General features: G+C 41.4%; 1 protein-coding gene across 5 annotated transcripts in view; it reads left to right on the forward strand.

Annotated features, from left to right (window-relative positions):
• Positions 1-24,096, forward strand: part of casz1 (castor zinc finger 1) — a 94,005-nt gene that overhangs the window by 64,777 nt on the left and 5,132 nt on the right. For 4 of the 5 annotated variants that reach the window (XM_008413416.2, XM_008413417.2, XM_008413414.2 and 1 more), the window contains exons 5-15: positions 3,365-3,461; positions 6,008-6,172; positions 8,863-9,035; positions 10,255-11,120; positions 15,292-15,424; positions 16,764-16,827; positions 17,844-18,001; positions 19,362-19,484; positions 19,572-19,892; positions 20,135-20,333; positions 21,307-21,478. In XM_008413416.2, coding sequence (XP_008411638.1) covers positions 3,365-3,461; positions 6,008-6,172; positions 8,863-9,035; positions 10,255-11,120; positions 15,292-15,424; positions 16,764-16,827; positions 17,844-18,001; positions 19,362-19,484; positions 19,572-19,892; positions 20,135-20,333; positions 21,307-21,478 — 2,471 coding nt within the window. The remainder of the gene's footprint in view (positions 1-3,364; positions 3,462-6,007; positions 6,173-8,862; positions 9,036-10,254; positions 11,121-15,291; positions 15,425-16,763; positions 16,828-17,843; positions 18,002-19,361; positions 19,485-19,571; positions 19,893-20,134; positions 20,334-21,306; positions 21,479-24,096) is intronic. The other variant, XM_008413415.2, reaches the window with a different exon arrangement.

Below are 24,096 nucleotides of genomic sequence, written 5' to 3' on the forward strand. Positions count from 1 at the left end.
CCGTGTTGGGCTTGAGAAAAAAAAAAATAAGAGAGAGAGAGAGAGAGAAAGGAAAAGAAGAGGAGGGAGGGGAAAAATGGAAAAGGAGGGCTCATAAAAAGGGCAAATGTAGCAGCAAGATGGGAGGTAGAGGCAGGGGAGGAGGATCTTTTTAAAGCCCTGGATAATGAGCGCAGAATGTGACAAAAAAATTGGCTTTGTAAATATGTTTTCATCCAATCCCTGCAAAAAACGGGTGGGGGGGGAAGCTTCCTCATATTTTCAACTCGCACTCAAGTTCGGCTCGCAAAGATGTTCCTTGATGGCGTTTAGGTGCAGTTTCTGCTCTTTAAACGCTTTCATGCAGCCGCTGTTACCTCACCACTTTGATCTGTGTAACTCTATTGTAACTGGAGATGCTCTGCAATCTCTGTATCGTGGCGATATTAATATTTAATCTGCTGCTGAATAGCAGAGGCCCATTAGGCCCCCTGACGCGGCAAGTGGGAATTGTCCAGAGGCAAAGTGATACAGCTGGGCAATGAGCAGAGGGGTGGACTGTAGTCTCCGAGGGGAAAGGTGGGGGGCTGCGTGTGTTAATCATCGCGGATGTTCATGTATATATCTGTGTGAGGCTGCCTTTATAGACGGGACATATGTTGGCTCTTTTCTGCACTCTGATCGACGCTTGTTAGAAAAGCCTTCAGGCCTTCTGCTGGGGGTTTTGGAAATAGGGCTGGCCCAACGTATAGGCAGATTTTAAGACCCCAGGATGCCTGGGGTCCCCAAGAGAGACAGAAATTCTTACAGGAAAGGTTGATAAGTGCCACTGTTGTACACATGCAGGAGTGAATATCAGTATATCAGAATAGCATGGAAAATGTACGTAAATCGGTTTTTTGAGAGTGAAGCTCACATATCACACATCATATTATATAATACAGTTTATTTCAAGGATTTTGTTCATTTTAATTGAGCTTTACAGCTAATGAAAAATATACAATATATTTTCAGTGAATAAAAATTTGACATAATACCAATAAAAATGAGATTTTCTTTTCTATTCTTTTTCCTTCCTCTTAATTTTCCATTGTTATGCTTGGGTATGGATTTCTATGAAAAGCCAGCTCCAGCTGCTACTATCTTGTGTAGACCATAATAATATAAAACTTGAATTCAACAATACTTTGATATTCATTTTATTAGGAACTGAGATTTGGGGTTTTATTACCTGCCATTACCTTAAAAAAGTAAATATAAATACTTGAATGATAATTGGAAATAAATATGGTGCCTCCCAAATAAAATTCTGCTTCAGGACGCCTAAAATCTTTGATTTGACTGTGTTTAAAATGACACAAACATCCACACTGTCAACTTAAAAGCAGTGCTGAATATGCTGTTCAATTAACTTAATGAACTCAGCAAAGTGATCTGTAAATGCAGCTCTGGGATAATCCTAACAAGGAAAAAAAAAAACAGAAAGAGAGATGGAAAAAATATTACTCAGCCCCCTTTCCCCCCTCTCTCCTCGGCACTACAGCAGATGGAGTCCTTGGCAGCAGCAGAGCAAATGTTTATTTGTGTGTTTTCACTGGTAATTGGAGGATTTTAACAGTCATCATTGTCAGGCTTATAATCACCACCATAAAAGTGTCTGCTCGACAGTAAAAAGCTGCTCTTTTTAGACTAAAATTCCATTTATTTATTTTTTTTGCGCTTTTTGACAGGAGGGAAAACACGCACAGTCCAACCTTTTACCTTACAGGGCCAAATTGTTGTTTACTTGAGAGAACGAGGAATTGATTTGACAAGGACTTTTCACAGCAATATGAAGAATAAGAGGCCCTAATGTGTCAGCGACTGCAAAGAGAGAGAAAAAAAACGGTTTTAGAGTAATAAGTGTCTCTTACGGCGCCATTGGAAATAAATGAAGATAATTTGGTTGAAATTGGTGTGACAGACGGGTAATTTGTGGCAGAGTGTGGAAAGCAGCAGCCGGTTTGAAGGTGTGAGATTCGTTACTTTGAAGGTGACATCTGAAGACGAGCGAGCTACCTCTGAGAACTCAATCACCTGTGTTGTTTTTCTTTTTTTTTGTCCAATTTCTGGTAATTTTAATGATTTATTAGCAAATTGTTCTTCATTTGCTGTTGATCATTTCTGAGTCACAAATCTCCGTGTTGCCACGCTATATTCCTCTTTCCCCTCAAAGTTGGCAAACATAACATGTAATTGCTTTTATTTAAACACGTAATCCTCCCGCTGTAAATATAGTGCTGCGTCTTATTGGTTATAACTTTGTTCTGTAACGTTTATTTATTAATATTTTGATCATGTTATTCTGATAGACTATGCGAGACGTAATCGCCGACAAGCAGTTTAGTAGCTGGTATTTTACTGTTTTGCTGTTCTGCTCTTTATGTTACACAAACAACAAGCAAAGGATGTGGGACCTACCCACGCAAGTTGCATATGCAATTTACAAAAGCTCGTTAGTCAACAACTTCCAGCGTTTTTACGCCTTGTCCTATCTTTATCCCTATGCGCTCGTCATCATTTCTTAACACATCCTAATCCATCAAATATTTTTTTCACACAGAATCGTAACTATGACAAGAACGTCTGTGGTGAAGTTACACAGTCACATCAAAATCAAAGTAGGAGTAGGAGTCGTTGAGCGTGCCCTTTAAGCTTGCTGCTGTTGCATCTGATCTGCTTGAGGTCGAGGGTTAGGTTAGAGGCGGGGACACCGTCGCCTGTAGTTGCTAAAATGAATCACAGTGATATGGGATTTTAAGTTTTGTAGCAAATATCCATTTATTATATATCTTTTTGAAGCCCCTGTAATCTCCCAGGGCCCCAATCCACTGTCCCTTAAAGGACCAGATAGAGGCTGCACTTTTAGTTAGACTGATGGTTGACCTTAGTGCTTTCTATGAATTTCTGTGTAATGGACTGTATTGCAATGTAACACTTTCCCTCCCCTACACGTTGCTGCACACTGTTGGTCAGCTGGCTAGAAGAATGCTACCAAAAAAATCTGTTGTTTGAAAAAAAATTTCCAGACACGAAAGACATTCATGGTGTGAAACCTGACGCAACACCACTAAGAAAATGCTGCTTTGACAACTCAACTACATAGGTTTATTTTTAAAAAGCTATTTGTACGATTTTGTTTTAGACCTTCCTGTGTAAAAAAAAAAGTTGTACTGTATATGATAATTTTTTTCGCAAGCGTAACTTATAGCGAGAATCACTGTGGCGCGGCAGCTACAGGTTCACCTGGTCCAGGCAGCAACATGGGCAACCTAGGCCAATTATAATGAGACAACGATGACAGCGTTCCATTATTAATGTGGTTTAACAAGTCCTGTGTTTTCAGGTTCTCTGGAAGCCAGCACTGTGGACACGTGCACTGTGCCTACCAGTACAGAGAGCATTACCACTGCATGGACCCTGAGTGTAACTACCAGGTGAGCGTGAGTACTTTATCACTTTTTATGAGCATGACCCAAATGCAAATTTGAAAAGGCCACCCTTATTGGTTTAAAACCTGCCCAGGAGCAATAAATGGCAATGGATTATTTTAAGACAGCAGGGGTGATTTAAAGCTAAAGGTCTGAAGGACCCAAAAATGGGATGTAGTGCTCCAAGGGTAGACAAATAAGACAGGATGTGCCTTTTTTTTTTTTTCCACTCGGTGGGTCACACCCAGCCAAAGTTTACACAGATGAAAGGTTTGTTGGTCTAAGGCCCGCTGAACAAGCTGCGGCTGTCCAGGTTTCAGTCATTCTCAGGCAGAGCTGTTCTAATAAGGCTAAAATATCATTTTGTATCTGCTCACTAACTGTTGTTTTAATACACTGCCTCTGCCTTTAATCCAATCTCACATTTCTAATCTTTTCCTGGTTCAACAGCATGTCATGTACATGCACAGGATGGGAAAAAAAACATAAAGCAGATCATAAAACAGACCTTGTTTATGCTGCAGCATATGGCCAGTGAGAGAGAGGGAGCCGAGTATTGAGTTCTCCTTTTTTTCCCCTAATTTTGTTTCTAAATGAAGCCATCTTTAGTGGTAATCTTCTGTCTGCTCCCGATCTAAGGAGATTACCCTCGGATAAATATTGTTTATGTTGCGATGAGCATCACAGGGCTAAGCTTTCATTTTCTGCATGAATTTCTCCCCCCCACCCCAGCAGCCTGACGAGACACATTCTTGGAGAACACAAAGGAAAATCATCTCATGTCGTTATTTAGAGAGTTAGTTCAGGTTATCACGGCAATTTCCACGGTCAGCTCCGCATTTCTCCGTTATTTTTGTGCTGTGTGGAAACATAGATATGCTCTGAAAGCCAGCTCTCTGGATGTCAATACACAGGGGAAAAAAAAAAAAGAAAAGGGACAGACACGGCGTGATGAGCACCCCCCGCTCCCCTTTTTTTTTTTTTTTTTTTTTCAGAGCGATAACTCATGAAATGTTACATGACACACACTCCTGGAATATTATCCCACTGCCAGCCTGCGGGCGATTGGCTGAGTCCTAACATTCTCCTTTCATGGGCTTGTACATGAGCAAGAGTGTGCATCTTGCCACACTGGTGGGAATCCTAAAATAAATGTAGCAAGTGGCTCCCAACCTTCATCGCCACTCCACTGAAAATGAGATCTTTTTCCCAGTCAGCTCTCTCTATGGCCTATTTTGGACGGCTTGATGGATCGAATGTACCCTGACCGCGGCTCAACTCTTCTTCCGGTCATCAGCCGTCATCGCACGGCACAAAAAAAAAACAAAAAGAGCACGCACAGTACCCAAAATCAGGATTTTTGAGCCGAAAAAAAGGAAGAAAAAAAAAGGGTGGTGGTGGAATTAAAGAAGTGACGGAGCGTTCATCAGTTAGATTAAAACTCCTAATGAAGTGTGCACTGCGACGGAGTCAGACATCTCAGAAACATACAGCGGGAAACAGTCCAAGTGTGATAAACGAACAGCTGTGTGAGATCTTAGGTTTTTAAGAGGAACACATGACACAAAGCAATTACCCTACTTTGTGCAGCAATTAGTTTCTTTTTAGTATAGTTCTGTACTGTTGTTTTTTTTCTCCCCCTCAACTGCAGATAGATATGGATTAAAGACAGAATTGTCTCATTGATTTAAGCTTCTCCTGTTACAGTTTCTTTAGCATCAGCTTAAACCCAATTACAGCAGATTTGGTTCCTGCAGGTCTCTGTGGAGTGATTCTTTTTTTCCCCCCTTCTGTTTCCCCCCTTCCTGACTCCTGGATGTGGGAAACATTTTTATTTATATATTTGTAATTTTAGAGGGCAGGTCCCTAAGCATATTCATTCATCATTACAGCTGAAACCTGCACCAACCGAAAGAGAGAGAAAAAAAAAAGAAAAGAAAAAGGCAAGCGTGGTGCTTTAATTAAAAACGGAATCATATCTCAGTGAATTAAAAGGGAAAATGTTTTTTTTTTCTTTTTGGTTCACTTGTTTGTTTGTTTCTGTTGTCTGCTGTTTCTCCCCTGTGAACGTCTGAAACACCGTCTGCATGGAACATAATTTCCTCCAGTGCAAAAAAAACACAAGAAAAAAAAAAAACAACAACAACACAAGAACTGTGATCTTGCATGTCAATTGATTCATCTTAATTTGTAAATAAAAATGCATTTTGTTAGACGACAGAAAAAAAAAAAGAAAAGAAAAACAGAGAGAGAAAGGCTGTGTTGGAGAGAATATTTGGTGCTTTCCAAGAGCCTTCAAGGCTCATTTTGCAGAGTAAATCAATAAGCACAGAGACTGTCATCTTTAAAGAAATCCTGATCCTCTTCCCTAACAGCGTGCACATCCCGCCCCGGCTGCCAACTGGCTTCTGCATGCTGCAGCTGCTGCCTTCACAGAGCTAAAGTGACTTGTTGCTGATTCTGTGACCGGTTTAAATAAATGCCAACCTGTTGCTGTTTATCCCTCCTCCTCCTCATCGTCATCCTCCTCCCCTCCCTTTTCCCTTACCCTTTTGCAGAGGTTTACCAGTAAGCAGGATGTAATCAGGCACTACAACATGCACAAGAAGCGGGACAACTCCCTGCAGCATGGCTTCATGCGCTTCAGCCCCCTGGACGACTGCAGCGTCTACTACCATGGCTGCCACCTCAACGGAAAAAGCACCCATTACCACTGCATGCAGGTACACTGCAGCTCCCCCTCGCCCACCTACACACACGGCCACAAACATGTAGGGTGGGCATGACTTAAAGCACACAACGTACACAGACGTGCACTAAAAAAAAAGTTAAATAAAAAATCCTGCAACCTTGGTTCAATGTGCTTCAGCATGAATAACATACAAATAACTCGCTGCTGCAAGGAAATCCGAAATATGCGATTAATGTCAGGTTAATCTGCAATAAGCAGATTAGGATTGAAATGTTTAACATTTATTAAACCCAATTTTCAGCTTTAAAAAGTCTCAAATGTGTGTGTGTGTTTTTTTGTTTTTTTTATAGTAGGTTATTTACAGTACACATTTACAATCTGTTTGGATCTACGTGATTTCACTGCAGGGCCTCCGGCTCTATGTTTGGGGTCGCAGACTTCTGCCCCCCCTCACCTCTCCACCATCTTATGCCCCTTGCAGCTTCTAACAGGTTCGAGGACGATGCTCTGTTTAGCTGCACCACCACAAATAGAGTTTTGCATGCAGAGCAACAAGTTACATTTGACCCAAGCACATTAAGAGATTTATGGAGGACATTTGTAAATTTGCTCTTGATGGTTCGTCCGACCTGAGCTGTGCGTCTTTGTAGCTCCTCTAGAGTTACCATGTGACTCTTTGTGGCTTGATTAAAATATCAAGGTGCAAGACAGTGAATCATGGTTGATTTTATTATACTGAGATAACATTTACTATCTGATTTCTGAAGACAAATGTTTGGACTGGGTTGTTTTAGGGGAGTTAGTGGCTTTATACTTTTCAGATTTTTGTTTGCAAAAATAAGTCATTTTTCTCCCATTGCACAATTATGCACAACTTTGCGACGGTCTGTCATATTAAAAGTGAATAAAATAGATGAAAGTTTGTGGCTGCAGCATGAGAAAATGTGAAAAAGGTCAAAGGGTATCATTACATTGCAAGGCGCTGTGGTTAGGCCATCATTGCTTCTTCCATCAACTTTTTCTCAGCCATTCATCCTTCAGCGTGTTTTTTTTTTCTAAGGGAATTAAGATCTAAGCGCTTTAATTGAGTATCTACCACCAGCTTTTTGACAAAGAGTAGTGTCAATTACCAAAATTTGGCTTGGAAACAGTCAATATCCTGTATGGAGGTGACTGTATACTGTCGGTGTATTGTTGTGGAAAGCCAAAAATCACCAACTTAGAGAGTTATATTTAACTTGCTTCATTTATGCAGCAGAATAGATAATTTTTGTAAATCACATAGATCGTAAATGATTTAAAAAAATTATATTAAAATGCACGAAAACCTTAATTATAGAATGTTTACAGTAAAAGAAAGACTCTACAGTTTCATAAGAGATAAAGCTTCCCCAGAGTAGAAATGCACACACACACACACACACACTCATGCAAACCAAAAAATATTTATATATTATATAGTTGAGTAAATGCAATAAAAATGAGTCAGATTTTGTTGGCTCTGACTCATGGATTTACAGTTCTGTCTTATAACAGTAGCCTGGGAAAGAAAGAAAAGAAAAAATCCAGAAACCAAATCAAAACGACAAAATTAAAGCAAGTGAATAGATGTGAAGCTTCGGCATGTTTCTGTTCTCCTCACTCTCTCACTCCTTAATTGGCATGGATAAAATTTCCCTAAGGTGTTTATATAAACTGCACATTTTTCATCTTTTAGTACCAAGCGGCCTGTTGAGGATTATTCCCCTCCTTCTGGATTTGTTTAATTTTTGTTTCATCTGCTTATTTTCAAAGTGTCACTGCAGCAGGGCAGCCCAGGATGGCTCCACATATATATATATACTTTTTTTCTTTTTTTTATACCTCTCCGACGGCGTAATTGTTATTAGGATATTTCAACCGTTGTTTTAACAGTCGCTGAGAACCTGCAGATGTTGGCATCGGCTGCTCTGATTTAAGAGGCGGGGAGGGGAAAAAGAAGAAAGAAGCAGAGTGGCGTTTTTTTCATTGTTTGACTCGATATGGAGAAGTTGCCACTGATGATATACAATCGTTCCTTTTAAATTCAAACATTACCTCGTTTTTTCCCTCTTTGTTGCCTGTAAGGAGTCGTTTGTTTCCAGAATATTTTTAAACTAAAGATCAAGACAGTCATCTTACTCCTGTGGTTTCCTTCTGCCCCCCTCCTCCCCGCCCTACCACCTCTCTAAACCTTTTTCTTTTTCTTTTTTTTCTCCGTGTTACTGTAAGCTCGTAGCATCTCCACCATCACGTTCCAAATCTGAATTTCATTTTCTTAAAGGCAGCTTCTGCCAGGAAGGTACTGTAGTTTCACAAGCCTGCGGTGACCACCACCTCTTTCAGTTACTACCTTTTTCTTTCCAATTGTTACAAAGATGACAAAGATTGTTTCCCATTCAAAGGGTTAATCTGAAACCGGTGACGCTCACATGTGCATCACCACAAATTAAAAGTTGAATGTGAGAAAACAACCCTCTTCCACTCATTTCTAGGCCACTAGCGTTTTCTTAACCACAGTGCGCTCCCTCTTCTGTACCCCATACTGTATATCAGATATCTTTAAAGTACCGCACTTCAAGAAGCTACCTTTTTTTTTCTCTTCTTCAGACCTTTCCTCGCAAACCGAAACTCTGATGCGTGCTGTCGGCCCAGATCTCATTTTCCATCACCTTCCTCTCTCTCTCTCTCTCTTCTCTGTAGGTGGGGTGCAGCAAGGTGTACACCAGCACCTCAGATGTCATGACCCACGAAAACTTCCACAAGAAGAACGCCCAGCTGATCAACGACGGCTTCCAGAGGTTCCGCGCCACCGAGGACTGTGGCACCGTCGGCTGCCAGTTCTACGGCCAGAAGACCACGCACTTCCACTGCAGGTGATGCACGTGGTCAACGAGGCGAACACAAAGCTTTTTAAACGCTAAACAAAAAAGATCAAATGCATTCTGGCGGATTTAGGTCTGAAGGTAGCTTTTAGTTTCATGAGTTGCGTTTCTTTTAACTGGAAGTCATAGTATATCCAGTTGCGGCCCTAACTTAAATTCAATATAAAATGTGTGGAGGGAGCAAAAAGATTAGGGTGATGGCAAGGAGGCCTGACGAACTCAATGAGTAGGAGCTCATCACCAACAAGAAACGGTCTAAACAGCAGCGGAGACCCACAAAAAGCTGCTCTTCGTTTATAAGAAGGGTTTGATTGCTCCAAGTCTAATAAAGACTTTTACGCTGAATATTAAGAAGGGCATAAATAATTTTCAGCTTCCCATTTTTAAAAGAATAATAAAAATAATCACGGATTTATACTAAGCTTCTTGTATATCATTTTATTATCTTGAGCAATGCCTGTCTTATTTCCTTTTAGAAACAAACTTCTTGGTTGGATGAAAGAAAGAACATCTTTAGATCTGTATCTGTGAGATGTAAGAATAACTTGGCTTTAATATATATCATTTGGTCATATAAATAAAGTTGTGAAATCTTCAAATTTTACATGAAATAACATTTTATTTCAGAACACTAATCTTTAAACATCAAACTTTTGTTTTTTAAGAGTATTTTTTCATATTGGCAATAGAAATGCTGGTGAAAACCATCCCCTCAGTCTGATGCTGCCAACACCATGTTTGATGTTGAATATTTGATGTTTGATGTTGGGGTTGAATATTTTGCATTTAGGCTAAAAGGTTTAATTTAGATCTGGAAAAACAGCATCAAGCTCTTAATTTGACAAACAATGCAGAAACTTTAGCCGAACATTTAAGGAGTTATATGACGATTAATTCATCTCAGTAAGAAATATGTTACTTGAAACATAAGCATTCCCACACCATGATGCTGCCACCACCGTGTTATTGGGTGGAAATGGAGGGTTCAGGCTGATTTGCTCATAGTATTTTGCATTTATTTCAAAAAGGTTCAACTGGTTGCACTGGATTTTACTTATGGCGTCCTGCAATTTTCTGACACTTATTGGTAGTGAACCAAAGTGAAATCCCAAACAAATGTATTGAAGCTACTTGCTTTAACAGGAACAGGGACATTTTCAATTCTTTTTTAGGCGGTTATGTAACACATTCCTATTAACTATTTGCACAGGCGTCCGGGATGCACGTTCACTTTCAAGAACAAGTGCGACATCGAGAAGCACAAGAGCTACCACATCAAGGACGACGCGTACGCCAAGGACGGCTTCAAGAAGTTCTACAAGTACGAGGAATGCAAGTACGAGGGCTGCGTGTACAGCAAAGCAACCAACCACTTCCACTGCATCCGCTCCGGCTGCGGCTTCACCTTCACCTCCACCAGCCAGATGACCTCCCACAAGCGCAAGCACGAGAGGCGGCACATCCGCTCCTCCGGCGTCATGGGCCTCTCCTCCACCTTCCTGGCCCCGAAGGACGAGCCGGAAGAGTCCAGCAACGACGACCTGATGGACTTCTCAGCCATCAGCAGCAAGAACTCCAGCCTGAGTGCCTCGCCCACCACCCAACAGTCCGCCACCGTGCCGCACTTGTTGAGCACGCCCACCACCGCCACCGCCTCCTCGATGTCGGGCCACAACCTCAAGCCCACCCAGTCGCTGCCCGGCGCGGGCCAGCGCATGTCGAGCCTGCTGACTCAGAATCTGCCCAGCAACATGCCGGTAGCGCTCGCGCTTTCAAACAGCGCCCTGGCCTCCTCCAACCCATTCTTCCCACTTCTGCCGAGGCTGCCTCTACAACCTCCCCCGACGGCCGCCGGCCTGATAACGGCCGTGACTTCTGGAGCCCACTCCATGCCGACCGACTCTCTGACCCAAGGCGGCTCCTCCGTGGGAGGGGATGCAGCCATGGTACCCACTCCAACGTCCTTTGCCAGCTCTTCCATTATGGAGAAGATCTCTGCAAGCAAGGGCCTGATATCACCCATGATGGCCAGATTGGCGGCGGCTGCCTTGAAACCGTTAAACAACACAGACACAGGTAGGTCGCTTTAAACTGACAACTGCCTTACAGTAGATCAGAATATGGTCCAAAAGTCAATTTACTTCAGTAAAAAAGCCAATCTCATAGATTTTTAGGGGGATATATTTTAGACTTCTATATCTTTTCATTTCATTTTCAGTATTATAAATTAAAGTTAAAAAAGTAAAAAAAATGTTGGAAGGATGCAGCTGAAGAAGTTTGTTTTTCAGAATGCTGCATGAAAGCAAGCAAGCTAATGGAAAACTGAGTGAAAGGAGAAAGTTTGGTTTAAAAGGTGCACTAACCACAGGGATAGCTACAGTCTGCAGACTGTTGCTCAGTGGTTTCTGTGCTGTTTTTCAGATCTGATAAGAAGCAAACTTGTATTTTCATTCTTAAATCAAGGTTCCAAAGTCTATAGGAAATGAAGAGCCACACAATCCACATTGCTTGAAGTGTTTGAACGAATTGCTCTAAAATCTTCTGGTAGTTCAGATAGAACTATCAGGATTCTGCATGTCTTGAACCACCTACTCCAGCTTGTGAATTTCCGATAAACACTTAAATTGGGTTTGCTTTACAAGCCTCTGGTTGTACCTGGTGCCTGTGCATCTTTTCTTTAGCTACACTTTTTCCTTCCACCAAGCTTCCCATTCAGATGCTTGGATTCAGCGTTCTTTGAGAAGCCATTTTCTTCATCAGTGATTGGTTGTGGTCCACCCTACTTGTAAAGGATATCTCCTGGACAACTGTAATGCCAATTGATTGTGTCAGCCACAACTTCACATTTCCTGATTGGAAACCATTCCATGTTGGTTTCTGAGAAAGTGAACGTTCTTTGACAATTTTTGAAAGTAATGCTTTAAAAATCTATTTTATCTTTAGAGATATTCTAACTTATTGAGATAAGGCTTAGATGAATCATTACTGGTCATAAAATTACCTTAAAGAAGGGGAAATACTCAGAAATCACACAAGTCAGAGGTCAAGCACTGTGTGTTAGCTTATATATCGGTGCTAACAGATTACAGATGTGCGTTTCTGCTTTTGTACTTGGTGACAAAAGCATCTCCTTCCTGAGTGTGGACAGAGCAGTCAGAGTGCACTCAGAGGTCAGCTCTATAACCATCCCCAAAGCAGAGGGAAAAGCCAGGAGAGCCTGTGCTTTCGGGCTTAAAGGGACAAACCAGAGGCACGGTGCTCTGCTCTGGCTCTGTTATTGTGTTGATCGCTTGTTAGATACCCACAATCCATTTGGAGATAAATGCGCTGACAGGGGGAGAGTAGAGCCTGTAAAAGTCTCTTATGATGTTCAGAGTGGGGGGCTCATGGGGCTTGTGTTGAACATGTTTCCTCATCATTGGCCTCTTATCTCTGTCTGCGCTCGTTCCAAGCAAATGGAGGTGGAATGAAATTAAGTTGAAAAATTGCCAGAAAAAAAAAAAAAAGATTTTCATGTGCAAACTGATAAAAAAAAAAGAAAAAGAAGTGAAATCACTGAGGTAGAAATGACTCAAGGCAGCAGAGCGAGGAAACAGGCTCCGATACAAGGAAGACGCTCATCAACAAAGACTTTCTGAATTTCTAGAAACCTCCGGTTTTGACGAAAACATGTCAGAGTCTGCTTAGCATAATTCAAATAAGTTTTGGAGGTAATTGGCTTGTCTGTGTTTATCATATTGCTTCAAAACAAAGCCCCTTTCGAAAGTGAAAATAAAGCGTTTAATTCTGATAATGCACTGCGGAGCGTGGCGCCGCATTCATTTAGAGCGGGTTCTCGGTCTGAGCAGGTGGGGGGCGGATTTTAAACGGGGGGTCGCTCCGGATGTTGGTAGAAGTGGGGAAGGATTATGATTCCTGCTGGTGTTCCCAGAGCAGGACGGGCCCAGAGAGAGAGAGAGAGAGAGAGCCAGGGGCAGCTGCTCTGAGCTGAGCCCAGCCTGTCAGGCTCAGCTCCACCTTTTGGGCTTCCAGCAGGTAGCACCAAACTCTGCTGGGGGTGGGAGGCACCTGCTGAGGGTGGAGCCTCCACAGATGGTCCCTTCTCATTTCAGACACACCGCTACAGCTCAGATCTGTTCTTTCAAATACCCCCTCCCCCCCAACCTCCACCCTACACACACGCTCACGCACACACACACACCACCACATTCTCAATCAAAAACATTTTTAGTAAAAAAAAATTTAAAAAAAGTTGGTGCATCGCAGAATGGAGGGGTAGCTGTGGTTTTGTTTCTCATATTTGCTTCAGAAAATGTGTGAACAGGACATTTGGGGCTAAAATGAGGAGGAAGTGGTTTGTGCTTCTCTGTCAAAAAGGTGTGAGAGAAGTCATTGCGTTGAGGCTATTTTTCACAGCGTTTATTTTCTCATCTGGCTGTGAAACTTTGCCTCTTTTTTGCAGTAAATTGAGCCTCTTTTCCTGTTTCTGCATTCAGTATTTCTTCTTCTTTTCTTAATTAATGTTCCACTCTAATTTACCCCTAAGTGGTTTTTTTTGTTTTGTTTTTTTTTTCCCAGAGATTCGAGCATCTGAAGGGTTTACTAATTAGACGCACAGTACAAATGATCTTTCACAAGCTCTGTATCTTATCCGGAGTAATTACATGGTGTACATTATTCCTGGATAATTTCCAGAAAGAAGCTGCTTTGAGTCAAACTCATTTGTTCTCCCTCCTTGGGAAGTGAATAGAAGAAAAAATAAATAAATAAATAATAATAATAATAATAATTTCATGAAGTGCATCCATGTCTTTTTTTCTCTCTCTCTATTTAAAAGTGAACTTATCATCTGATTTATTGAAGTATTATTTTACAGAGCCTGCAGATCATATGCAGATCATGCAGTTAGTGGCTCTTCTTGATGGAATATGCTCCCGTTTTGTCTCCCAGTTGATTTAATTGTCAATGACAAGGCAGGATTCGTCTGGCTAGTTAATTTTGGGCATTCTCTCGTCAAGTTGAGGGTTTGGGAGGGGGAGGGGGAGGTGAAGTGATGGGAGGGCTGGATGTGGACTCTGGTAAGCATTTGGTGACCTCAAACCAGAAGCATTATTGTCTGACTGCTGTTTTCCCTCTAAGCCCCACCGCCCCCCACAGCCCCTCCAACCTCAACCATTGTCAAACTGAACTGACACTGACACTGACACTTCCCCATCTCCTAGCTTTCAGCTGACAAGGCCCAAGACTGGCTTTTCCACTCCTATTCGGTCTGATATGTCTCTGGGTCATCTTTTAGCAGGAGGAAACTCTCCTTGTTTTTTTTGTTCCCTCATCATAGGCTGGGCTTGTCCCATTTTTTTTTTTTTTTTTTTTTTTGTCTTTTGAAAAGGAGCGGGTCCTGACCAGGGCATACACTTGGATGCCCATGACCTTGCCTGTCACTATCCCTGATTCCTCAACACCAGAAAATGGCTGCTGGTGCACTCCAGCTTTAGTGTCCTAGAGGTTAACCCAGAGGTTCCTCACCTCCCACATATATTTTTTAAGACAAACCTCCACTTCTTGTCAGCCAGAGGCTCGGCTTTCTGTGTGTAGCCTGAGGACAAATTAATATTTCAGTCCCCCGGGATCGGGAGGGGGACCAGAATTCACCTTCCTGTCAGCATTTCTACCTCAGGTCGTCCCCTGCTGTTTATTTATTGCAATTCCACTCCGCTGTCCGCTGAATACCTATTTGGCAGAGACGGTGATAGAGAGGTCACAATATTTGAACCAATCTGATTGGCTGTCAGCTCCAATCTGACCGACATGGCGCCCTTGTTCCTCGTGGGTATGCTTGGTGGCGTTGGCCGCCGTCCGTTGTCAGGCCAACGTGAAAGCCAGAGAAAGTGGGAACGAAAGAGGAGGAGGGGGGTATGGAGGAGGAGGGGCGGGTGGCCAATCTGAGACTGCCACTTTCCCTCAGCATTAGCATCTCACTTAATGACCAGTTAAGAGGCAGCCTGGCAAATGAGTTGTGACAAGTGCTGCAGAAAAAGGAGTCTTTTTCCCTCATATCTCCCGCCTCTCAATCACCGTTTAAAAGGCTTGACGGCCTGACATAATTTCGCAATAATTATCACTCGGAGTATTCTTCTCGGGCCAGGACAGAAGTCAGATTGGATCTTGTCACAGCGTAATAATGCTGACCAACAATAACTTTGTTGTCTCTTCTCTCCTCTGCCTCGTCTTTGGCTTGATTCCTCAGGGAGTGGGCAGCCAGGCTCCGCCAGCCAGTTTAATCTGGTTCAAGTGAAGCAGGAGCCTGTGGACGGTAACGCCGGCGCTCCGCAAGATTCCCAACAGGAGCACAGCCTGGACCTGAGCAAGAAAGACCACAGGTATACAGACGCTGCAAACAATCCCAATTAGGGATGCACCAATAAGGATTTTTTTGGACAATTTTCCATTTGTGATCTTTATATATATGTAAGCGGTTACAATTTCTCCTCAAAAATTATTTGAAAAGAGAATCACAGACCTGAAAGTATGGAGTTGGTACTATAAGCTGTCTTCAGCATTGCATTAGCAATTAGCATGTTTAAAACAGCAGTCTCACTGTGTGTGTTCACGAAACAATGTTAATTTTTATCTTACTTTTCAAAAGATTGCCAAGTCTATCCATAGAGTTTGAAAGCTCAAAGGATGAAATAGACTTTATGGACTCATCTAGCCTTCCTGTTATCTGCTTCAAGTCTTGCTCTCTGAAAGCAAGACTTGAGAGAGCAAGTCTTGAAACCTCACCGGTGTTTCAACATGTAGAAAATACAGTCTTTACTTTGGAAAAAACAAAAATAAAATAAAATTTATGAGTTTTTAACCAGCCAGTTTGGTCACAACTACCCAAGCTAAATATATATATACTTTTTCCTTATCTTTAAGTAATATGTAGATTGACTTTTAATCTTATTCTAATTAAACATATTGTATTATAATATTTACATATTATCTCTTTATCATGTTATAACATGTAAATATTATTGCATGAAAACGGTATAAAGTTTTACATTGTCACAGCATTAACACAAAGATTTAAAACAAAAATATTTAAGATGATGTATTTTTTAATACTGCTCAGAAATATATTGATTATTACAGTCAAACTATAAAGTCTAAAGTAGTAGATAGGTAGGGCTTATTGGACATAGTACTATATCAATATGCTATTCTATTGTTATTAATGATGCACCAATCATCATTTTATGACTGATGTATTACCCTTGCTTTGTTTTGTTTTTTATGTGACCTTAATGTGATATTTCCTATTTCTATTTCTATTTTTCAGGCAATGTCACATTGCGTGTAAGACAGTAGTGACTATTAAGCAACCCTTTTGAAATTCAAAACACTGATTTCACAGAAGTGATTTTTAGTCACCTTTGTGAGAAGGTGACTAAAAATCACCAAAAAATCAGATGGGTCTTTGTTTATCTCTACTTTAAATATTGTTTCTCCCCCCCAATTCAAACACTTCTACGTAAGTCAATTCATTTTCATCAAATTGATTGATCAGTAATAAATCAACTCCTGTTTATCAATAACCCTCCACCCTGCACCATGTTTCTCAGAAAGACAGCATTTTTCTTCTTCATTATACTTGCGCACCTCCTATGATAAATAGTAATATTTACTATTCTCATGCAAATCTTGACTAAACATTGTTCATTTTCCTTGTTTCAGTAATGAATCAAATGGACACCCTGTACCGGGGAATACATCTCTTTTATCCTCGCTTATGAATAAGGTAAGATCCATCCATCAAACGCCTTTCATCCCAAGACAAATTAGCGGGACACGGAGGGGCCTGTTTGTTTTTTAATGTTTCACCGCTAATAAGATGAGTTTGTATCATTTAAATTTTCCAGCCATTTTTCATACGTTGTAATTTTCGCTGCACCTCTCACAAATTAATATAATGAAGCAGTAGCTCGGTGCCATGCCAGATATATAGAGATGTTTGTTTTTTGATGAGCTGTTCTGAACTTGCCTTCCATTTTTTTCTCCCCTCCCTTTATACTTTAACTTCCCCGCCTCACTCTGCATTTATTTATAGAGTTTATAAATTATTTGATTAAAAAGTCAAGGGAGTAAAAAAAAAAAAAAAAAAAACAAGAAGGCGCTGCCCTCATTTTTTAACAAGTCTAAATGTGAGCGTATGGAAATTTAAATGTTTGTGTGAAGATTAAAATGGACATGGTTTTAGCTATAAATCTTATCTGACTGATATAAATGCGCTGGGTGGTTTCCATCACATTGATGATGTAATGGCAGATTAGTCTCACTTTTTTTTCTTCCTCTTCTCTCAACAACTGATGAAGACCTCCTCCCTCTTACTGTATGCTTCCCTTCCTCAAACACTCGTCTTCTAAATCTTCTTCTCAGACAGCTTAACTTCAGGCTTACAGTCAGTAAACACAAACAGCGGAGTCGGAGTCTAACAGCTCCACTGTTGTTGTGTCAGACTTCTGGGGTTTTGATTCGAACCACCACATCACATGAAAAGGTTAACAGATGCCCCCGGGGAACACTTAGCAAATACGCCTGGCCCGAACTCAAGCAAGCAAGAAACGGGGAAAAAGAAAAAAAAAAAAAAATGCCTGCCTGTTTGTAATCCTGGCTGCTCTCTTTAGCTTTGCCAAATTTCGGGTGTATTTGTCGGCTCGTTTTCACGCTCTCGCTAACATATGCGAGCGCTGCGCTCGCGGATGCTCTGCCAAAACGAGGCGGCTGGCAGCTGATTCGCCCTGTGTGTTTCTGTAGATGTCCCAGGTGAACCCTGCCCTCTTCAACGCCATGAACCTGAAAACCGAGCTGGAGGGAGGCCAGGTCCACGACACTTCTGAGGCAGCTCAGTACCTGCACAGAGTGCTGAAGAGGCCAGAAAACACCACTGAGATCTGGAAGACATACCTCCGCAGGTACAGCAAAGAAAAAAAAAAAACACTTTCTACACTGCGAAAAAAAAAGCATTCGCATCCTCACGGACTCAATACAAGTAGTTTTTAAAATTTCAGTTGTAACGAGGAAATAAGCTATCCAAACCCGACTGGCCCTACGAGAGAAGCAATTGCCTGTTACACCTAAAAGCTGTTTGTGCCACTTTTTATAGCATCAACTGAAATAAACTGGTTTTCTGAACTGGAAATGAGTCTTTTGCGGCACTGCAGAGGAGTTTGGGCCTCCCTTCTTCACAGAATCAATTCAGTCACAACTGGGGTTTTCTGTAGCATTTAGGTCACATTATAGCATTTCATTTGGGTTTAGGACTTTGACTGTGCCACTATAAAATATTTATTTTAGTTTTGTTGACCCATTCATAGCTTTGCATCATTGTCCAGCTTTATAACCCGTTGTGTACCTGTGGATATGATGCTGTTTTAGTTGTTTTCTGGCAAATGTGGAGTGCCTTTTCTTATTTTAGTTGGTTTTGTTTTCGACCTCCTGGATAAGATTTTGATGACCTAATTTTGGTCGGCTTGCTAATGCTGAGAAGGTTGACCTAAGATCAATGTTTTCTCGCACTGGTTTGCTGGACTTTCAAATGACTAATTATAACTCTATATCTCTATAACTCTTTCCAAACTGATAGATATTTTTGAATTTGTTCTTATACCTACTTAGATCCTGATATGACGTGTTGTTTTTTCGCTTTTTGTCATCTACTTTATGCTGTCAGGAATGTGGTATTTAAGTGCTTTCTTGAATCTTAAGATGAGGCAGTGTTCAGTCATCATTGTTGTTGGGGAAGCTGAAATCAAATTTCGTAAAAAAAAAATGTGGTTAATCACACTTAATTCATAATCTAACAAGGGGGTGTGATTTTCTTTTGTACTTTTTCACTAAGCTGAGTTGGTTCAGATAGGTTTTCCCCTTTAATGAGTAAAACCATCATTCAAAAACAAATTTCTGTTTGCTCGTATCTTTGTCTTATGTTGAAATCGGTTTGATGATCTAAAACATTGAAACGTGATATAAAAGCAAAAACAGCTGAAATTCATAAGGCAGAATATGTATATTAATAGCCCAGAATGACATTTGAAAATGACAGTAAACTGTTTAGGGCACATATCACTGTACATGACGTAAAGATTTATATGCCAGGAAACCCCCAAAGGTGTAAAGAATCCAATCTTGCAGGAATTTATTTTGGCTTACTGTATGACAAAATTGAAAGTCTTTACTGAAACTGTTATGAGAAGCTGAACGAGTTGCCGTCTTTGTTGGGAAAGCAGTACATTTACACGTCTTTTTTTTTTTTTTTTATCCTCCAATACAAAGGTTTGACACAGATGACTTCTGTGAGGCACAGTGCGACTTTCTCCATAAGGTGCACTTTCACTGCCTGGTAGAGGACTGTGGGGCCCTCTTCAGCACTGTGGACGGGGCCATAAAACATGCTAAGTGAGTGTCACGCCACTTCTTGTTTGGAAAATACGGCGCTTTGCTTTGTTGATCAGTATAAAAAAACGGAAGCTATCTCTCTTTCAGCTTCCACCTTCGAGCCACCTTGAAAGTAAAGCCGGAGTCTCCGTTCAGCGATGGCAAAGAACCCGGCGAAGCAGCTCCGCCGCAACCCGTCGCCCCCGTGTCTATAGCCAGCAATCCCTCCATGGACGTGGCAAACCTCACGTCCTCTGGTGGCTACAGCTCTCCTCCTCCATCCCTGCTGGCCTGGAAGCAGCTGACCGGCAGCATCCCTCAGATGCCGGCGTCGATGCCCAACCTCCCCGCAAACTCGCCTCTGGCCACCACCTCCCTGGAGAACGCCAAGCCACAAGTCAAACCTGGTTTTCTGCAATTTCAGGAAAAGTACGCAGTGTATTCTACAGTACCTTGCAAAAACATTTGTACCACTTGGAACTTTGTAATGTGAAATCGTTGTCAGCATGCCACAGTTACAAAACTACCTGGATTTGGGCATCCACGTAAATGAACGAGCAAGACGAGGAGATAAACTTTCTCCTTGTCTTGAAGTGTCCCTGTTATCTCTGGAGAATTTGATTTTAAGCCAGTAACCTACATAACCACACCTCTTTTTTTATTTTCTGCAGTGATCCCTGTTTGGCTACTGACTGCAAATACTCAAACAAGTTCCACTTCCACTGCTTGTTTGGGAACTGCAAGTATGTGTGCAAAACCTCCGGAAAGGCAGAGTCCCACTGTCTGGACCACATCAACCCGAACAACAACCTGGTCAACGTCCGCGATCAGTTCTCCTACTACTCCCTGCAGTGTCTCTGTCCCAACCAGGTAAGTGCAGCTGGTTCTCAGGAGTGGGATCACTGGCTGTCATCTCTTGGAGGTTTCTAAGCATGAAGTATGCTATCTATTAGACCAGTATTTGAGCTTATTTGACTCAAGGCTTTCACAACCACTGCTCCCCGTCTTCCATCTCCGCTGAGAAAGACAGTCGACTCACCCCAGTAATGCCTGTTTATATGTCAATGATGTCATTTTGACTGCCGCATTCTCCTCTCAGAAAAGGCCAATTTAGCTGATATTACCCAATAAATCATTGTCACTTGCACAGTAAACAAGGCTGTCTGGAATAGGGCAAAAATCAGGGGAATGCTTGGCAAATCAAACCTAAATGGCATCCCCCCTGCCTGCTCTCATGAGCCAGTATTTCGAAAACCGTTTAAATGAATTCATTAATGTGTCGAAAATCACCCGTCTCACTGAAAGTCCCTCCCGCCAACCCCCTCCTCCTCCTTCTGCTCCCCGTCCGCCTCCTTTTAGCCTCCCATCTCCCGAACTGAGCAGATCCTATTTGGCCCGGTCCTCTGGGATGTGGGCCTCAGAAACAGATGGTGGTGCAGACACGAATGGGGGAAGCTTTTGACAAGCTTAAAGCTAAAAAAAATTTTTTTAAAAACAAACTAAATAATTGTACCTCAAAATAACCAGAAAATAGAAGATGCTGTGTTGAATCCAATCGGTCAAGTTTTTGTGAAACTATAGGAAAGTTTAAAATTTGATTTCAGTGTTTTTCTGATTTGGATAAATCTAAATGTTTTATCAATATTTTCTTTCTTACCTTCTTGCTAGTTGTTCTTTGTTTCTTTCTCTCTTTTTTTTCAATCTGGTTTTTGCAGGGGCGGGGGGTTACAGTGAACTTTTACCTATTCTGAAACAAGCTAAAACGATTTCTATTTAACTTTTGGCCTAAAAAGTCTGTGGTAAAAGCGCCTGACTTTTTCTTCTTTTTCTATCTTGGCTGCAGCACTGCGAGTTCAGGATGAGGGGCCACTATCACTGTCTGAGGCCAGGCTGCTTCTTCGTCACCAACATCACCACCAAGCTGCCGTGGCACGTCAAGAAGCACGAGAAGGCAGAGCGCCGTGCCGCCAACGGCTTCAAGTACTTCACTAAGAGGGAGGAGTGTGGGAGGCTGGGTAAGAGCGAACATCCCTCTCATCCTCCATATGTAAGAAAACTTTTGAGCGGCTTTTGATTCGAGGATTAAAAGGAGTTGCGCAGAGAGAGAGAGAGATGTACATTGATTTCTACTGGCTGTTGCAAGAGGATATTCTGTGTTTACAAAAGGAGAGAGCCCGGTGTTGGCAAACACAGCGTCGTGCTTTGTGAGAGCGGTTTAAAAGGGCACGAAACAAGGGCCCGCTTCGCAGATTTTGTCGCCGCGTTTTTGCATATTCACAATGCCGACCTCGAGTCCCAGAGGAAGTCTTGCCTGCGCAACTATATGAGCAATAATGTCAAAGAGGGCAATCACATCCAGGTTGTTTTCCTCTTTTCTTCTGCCGGCGTCAGAAATGAGCAATTAGGTTTGTGTTTGTTAATTATCTGGCTTGTCTGGTTGAGCCTGTTTGTGTTGCCTCTCAGCCGCCGCTGCCATCGCACAGAAAATGAATTAAAAGTGATCTGTTTTTCTTTTTTCTTTTTTTTTTTTTTTTCTTTTCGTCAGGCAGTTACACAAGCTTTTCACAAACAAAGCAAACAAAACCGGGCCCTAAACAGCTGTTTTTTGTCCCCAGTCTGATCTGCCAACTGCATTGTTCAGGCTGGCGGGGGGAGAAAAAAAAAAAAGGCAGAAAGGATTACCATCGCTGGCGCTCTAGTCATAAAGAATTGATGGGTTGCCAGTATCCATGGCAGCAACATTAAACTGAACACCGCTGATGATGTTACCTGGTTTCTGTCTCACAAAAGGGCCTCTGTGTCACGGGGGTTACTGTTATTTGCTCAACTTTGCGTGTCTGAAACCGGCGCGTGTGCGCAGGAGCTATTTGATGACACAGGCATGTTTTTCTCTTAAACCTGGTGCCATGGTTACTGACATGCTAGCACCTGCCCAGCATGTTACTCTTTCAATTATTTCTGCCTGCTTTTATATAATGGTATTTGATTAACAGGCACAAAAACGGAACAATCATTTAATTTGAAATCATAAAGCAATTAGAGCTAGACTAGTTTTAAAACAAGAGGAAAGAGCAGAAGACTGTGAAGCAGACAGCAGAAACAATTCAGAACAAAAGGAGAAACGACAACGGAGATACTTTGAGAAATGAATTTAATATGGTAATAATCGTATATTTACTTTGGTTTGGAGGGATGTGTGTGCATTATTGGCCCACAGAAAATGAGAATTTATTTATGTAAATTCCTAATTGAATAAAGCATGTCAGTGTAATAAAAGAGCTCCACAGGTTTAGTGCACAGAAGCCTTGACTTGCTCAGTGTGACACCAGTGATCTAATATTCCTCCTACATGTACACTCCAAAACACTTTGAAACCCAATCCCTCTTTTGTCGGAGCCATATCATGAAATTAAAAAAAGGGGGGAAAAAAAGAAGACTAAAAATATTTCTCTTTGCGTTTAATCTAATCAGAACGCCCTCACGGTGGTAATGTGGCCTTTAGCGCTCTACTTACTTTCAGATGCCTCGCTACGCGTCGAAGACAAATTAATCTGCAAATAGAGAGTTTAAAGGGATAGTTCTAAATTTTTCAAGCTAGCTATCATTTAATATCTGCTGGAGATAACTCTCTTGACATCTTCCTTTAGATTAAATACAGATTACTCAGTCTCGGAGGCTAAAGCTTTGGGCTAGCTCAAAATGAACCAAGACCAAAGCAGACTTCTTATGTTTTAGGATTGCTCAAGTCTCACAAACATCATAGCATTTTACGCCACTGGTATTTTATGACCTTTGAACTGTCGTTGGAGGCTACTTAGACAAAAGTTAAAGATTATTTGCATGGGAAATGGAGATAGGAAGTGATGCATCACCAATGGTCTCCTTGTGTGGAGCCTGTATTGACAACAGATCACGTAGCGCTTCCTTTAAGATTAACTGTCTTAAATGAATATTAGAACAAAACAAAAACCAAATTAAACATGCTTTAGCAGTTGTTTCACATGTGGCATAATTAGTCAAAGACAAATTAAGAGTTTGTTTGCGTTTCTGTAAAAGGTAAGCTCTGAGTTTGAGTGTGAGTATCGATCTGGCTAGTTGGCTAAAGCTAATGGCTAATTTTGCTAGCCCCTAAACCAAACCTGACATGTCATTTACTGTCCTGAAGAAAACTATACTGACGTAAATCTTACAGCAAATGCTATGTCATAAATCTTTAAACCGTCATCATGTTTGCATTGGGCGTTTATTTGAACAGAAGCAGATGATTATACAGGAAATAGTGGAAGGAGGAAGTGCGTCATAAATTATCTTTCTGCATGGAACACAAGAACGGCACATGTAAAGAGTTTTCCTTTAGAGTAATTGTCTGGAATGAAACTGAAGTACTGGTAAAGCACAAAAAAATATATATATATATAGCACAAAAAAAAAATATATATATATATATATATATATATTTTTTTTTTTTTATATGTATATATTTATATATATATATATTTCTTTCCATTTTTGGTTGATATCAGACTTGCTTTAGTACCATCAAAGTCTGCTTTGTTCTTTGTCCGTCTCGGACTAGCCGTGAGCAACATCCTCCAGTGACAAGCAATCGTAACAAGCTTTGCAGCTAAGCTAT

The sequence above is a fragment of the Poecilia reticulata genome, linkage group LG7 (genome assembly GCF_000633615.1).
Source record: "Poecilia reticulata strain Guanapo linkage group LG7, Guppy_female_1.0+MT, whole genome shotgun sequence".
NCBI lineage: Eukaryota > Metazoa > Chordata > Actinopteri > Cyprinodontiformes > Poeciliidae > Poecilia > Poecilia reticulata.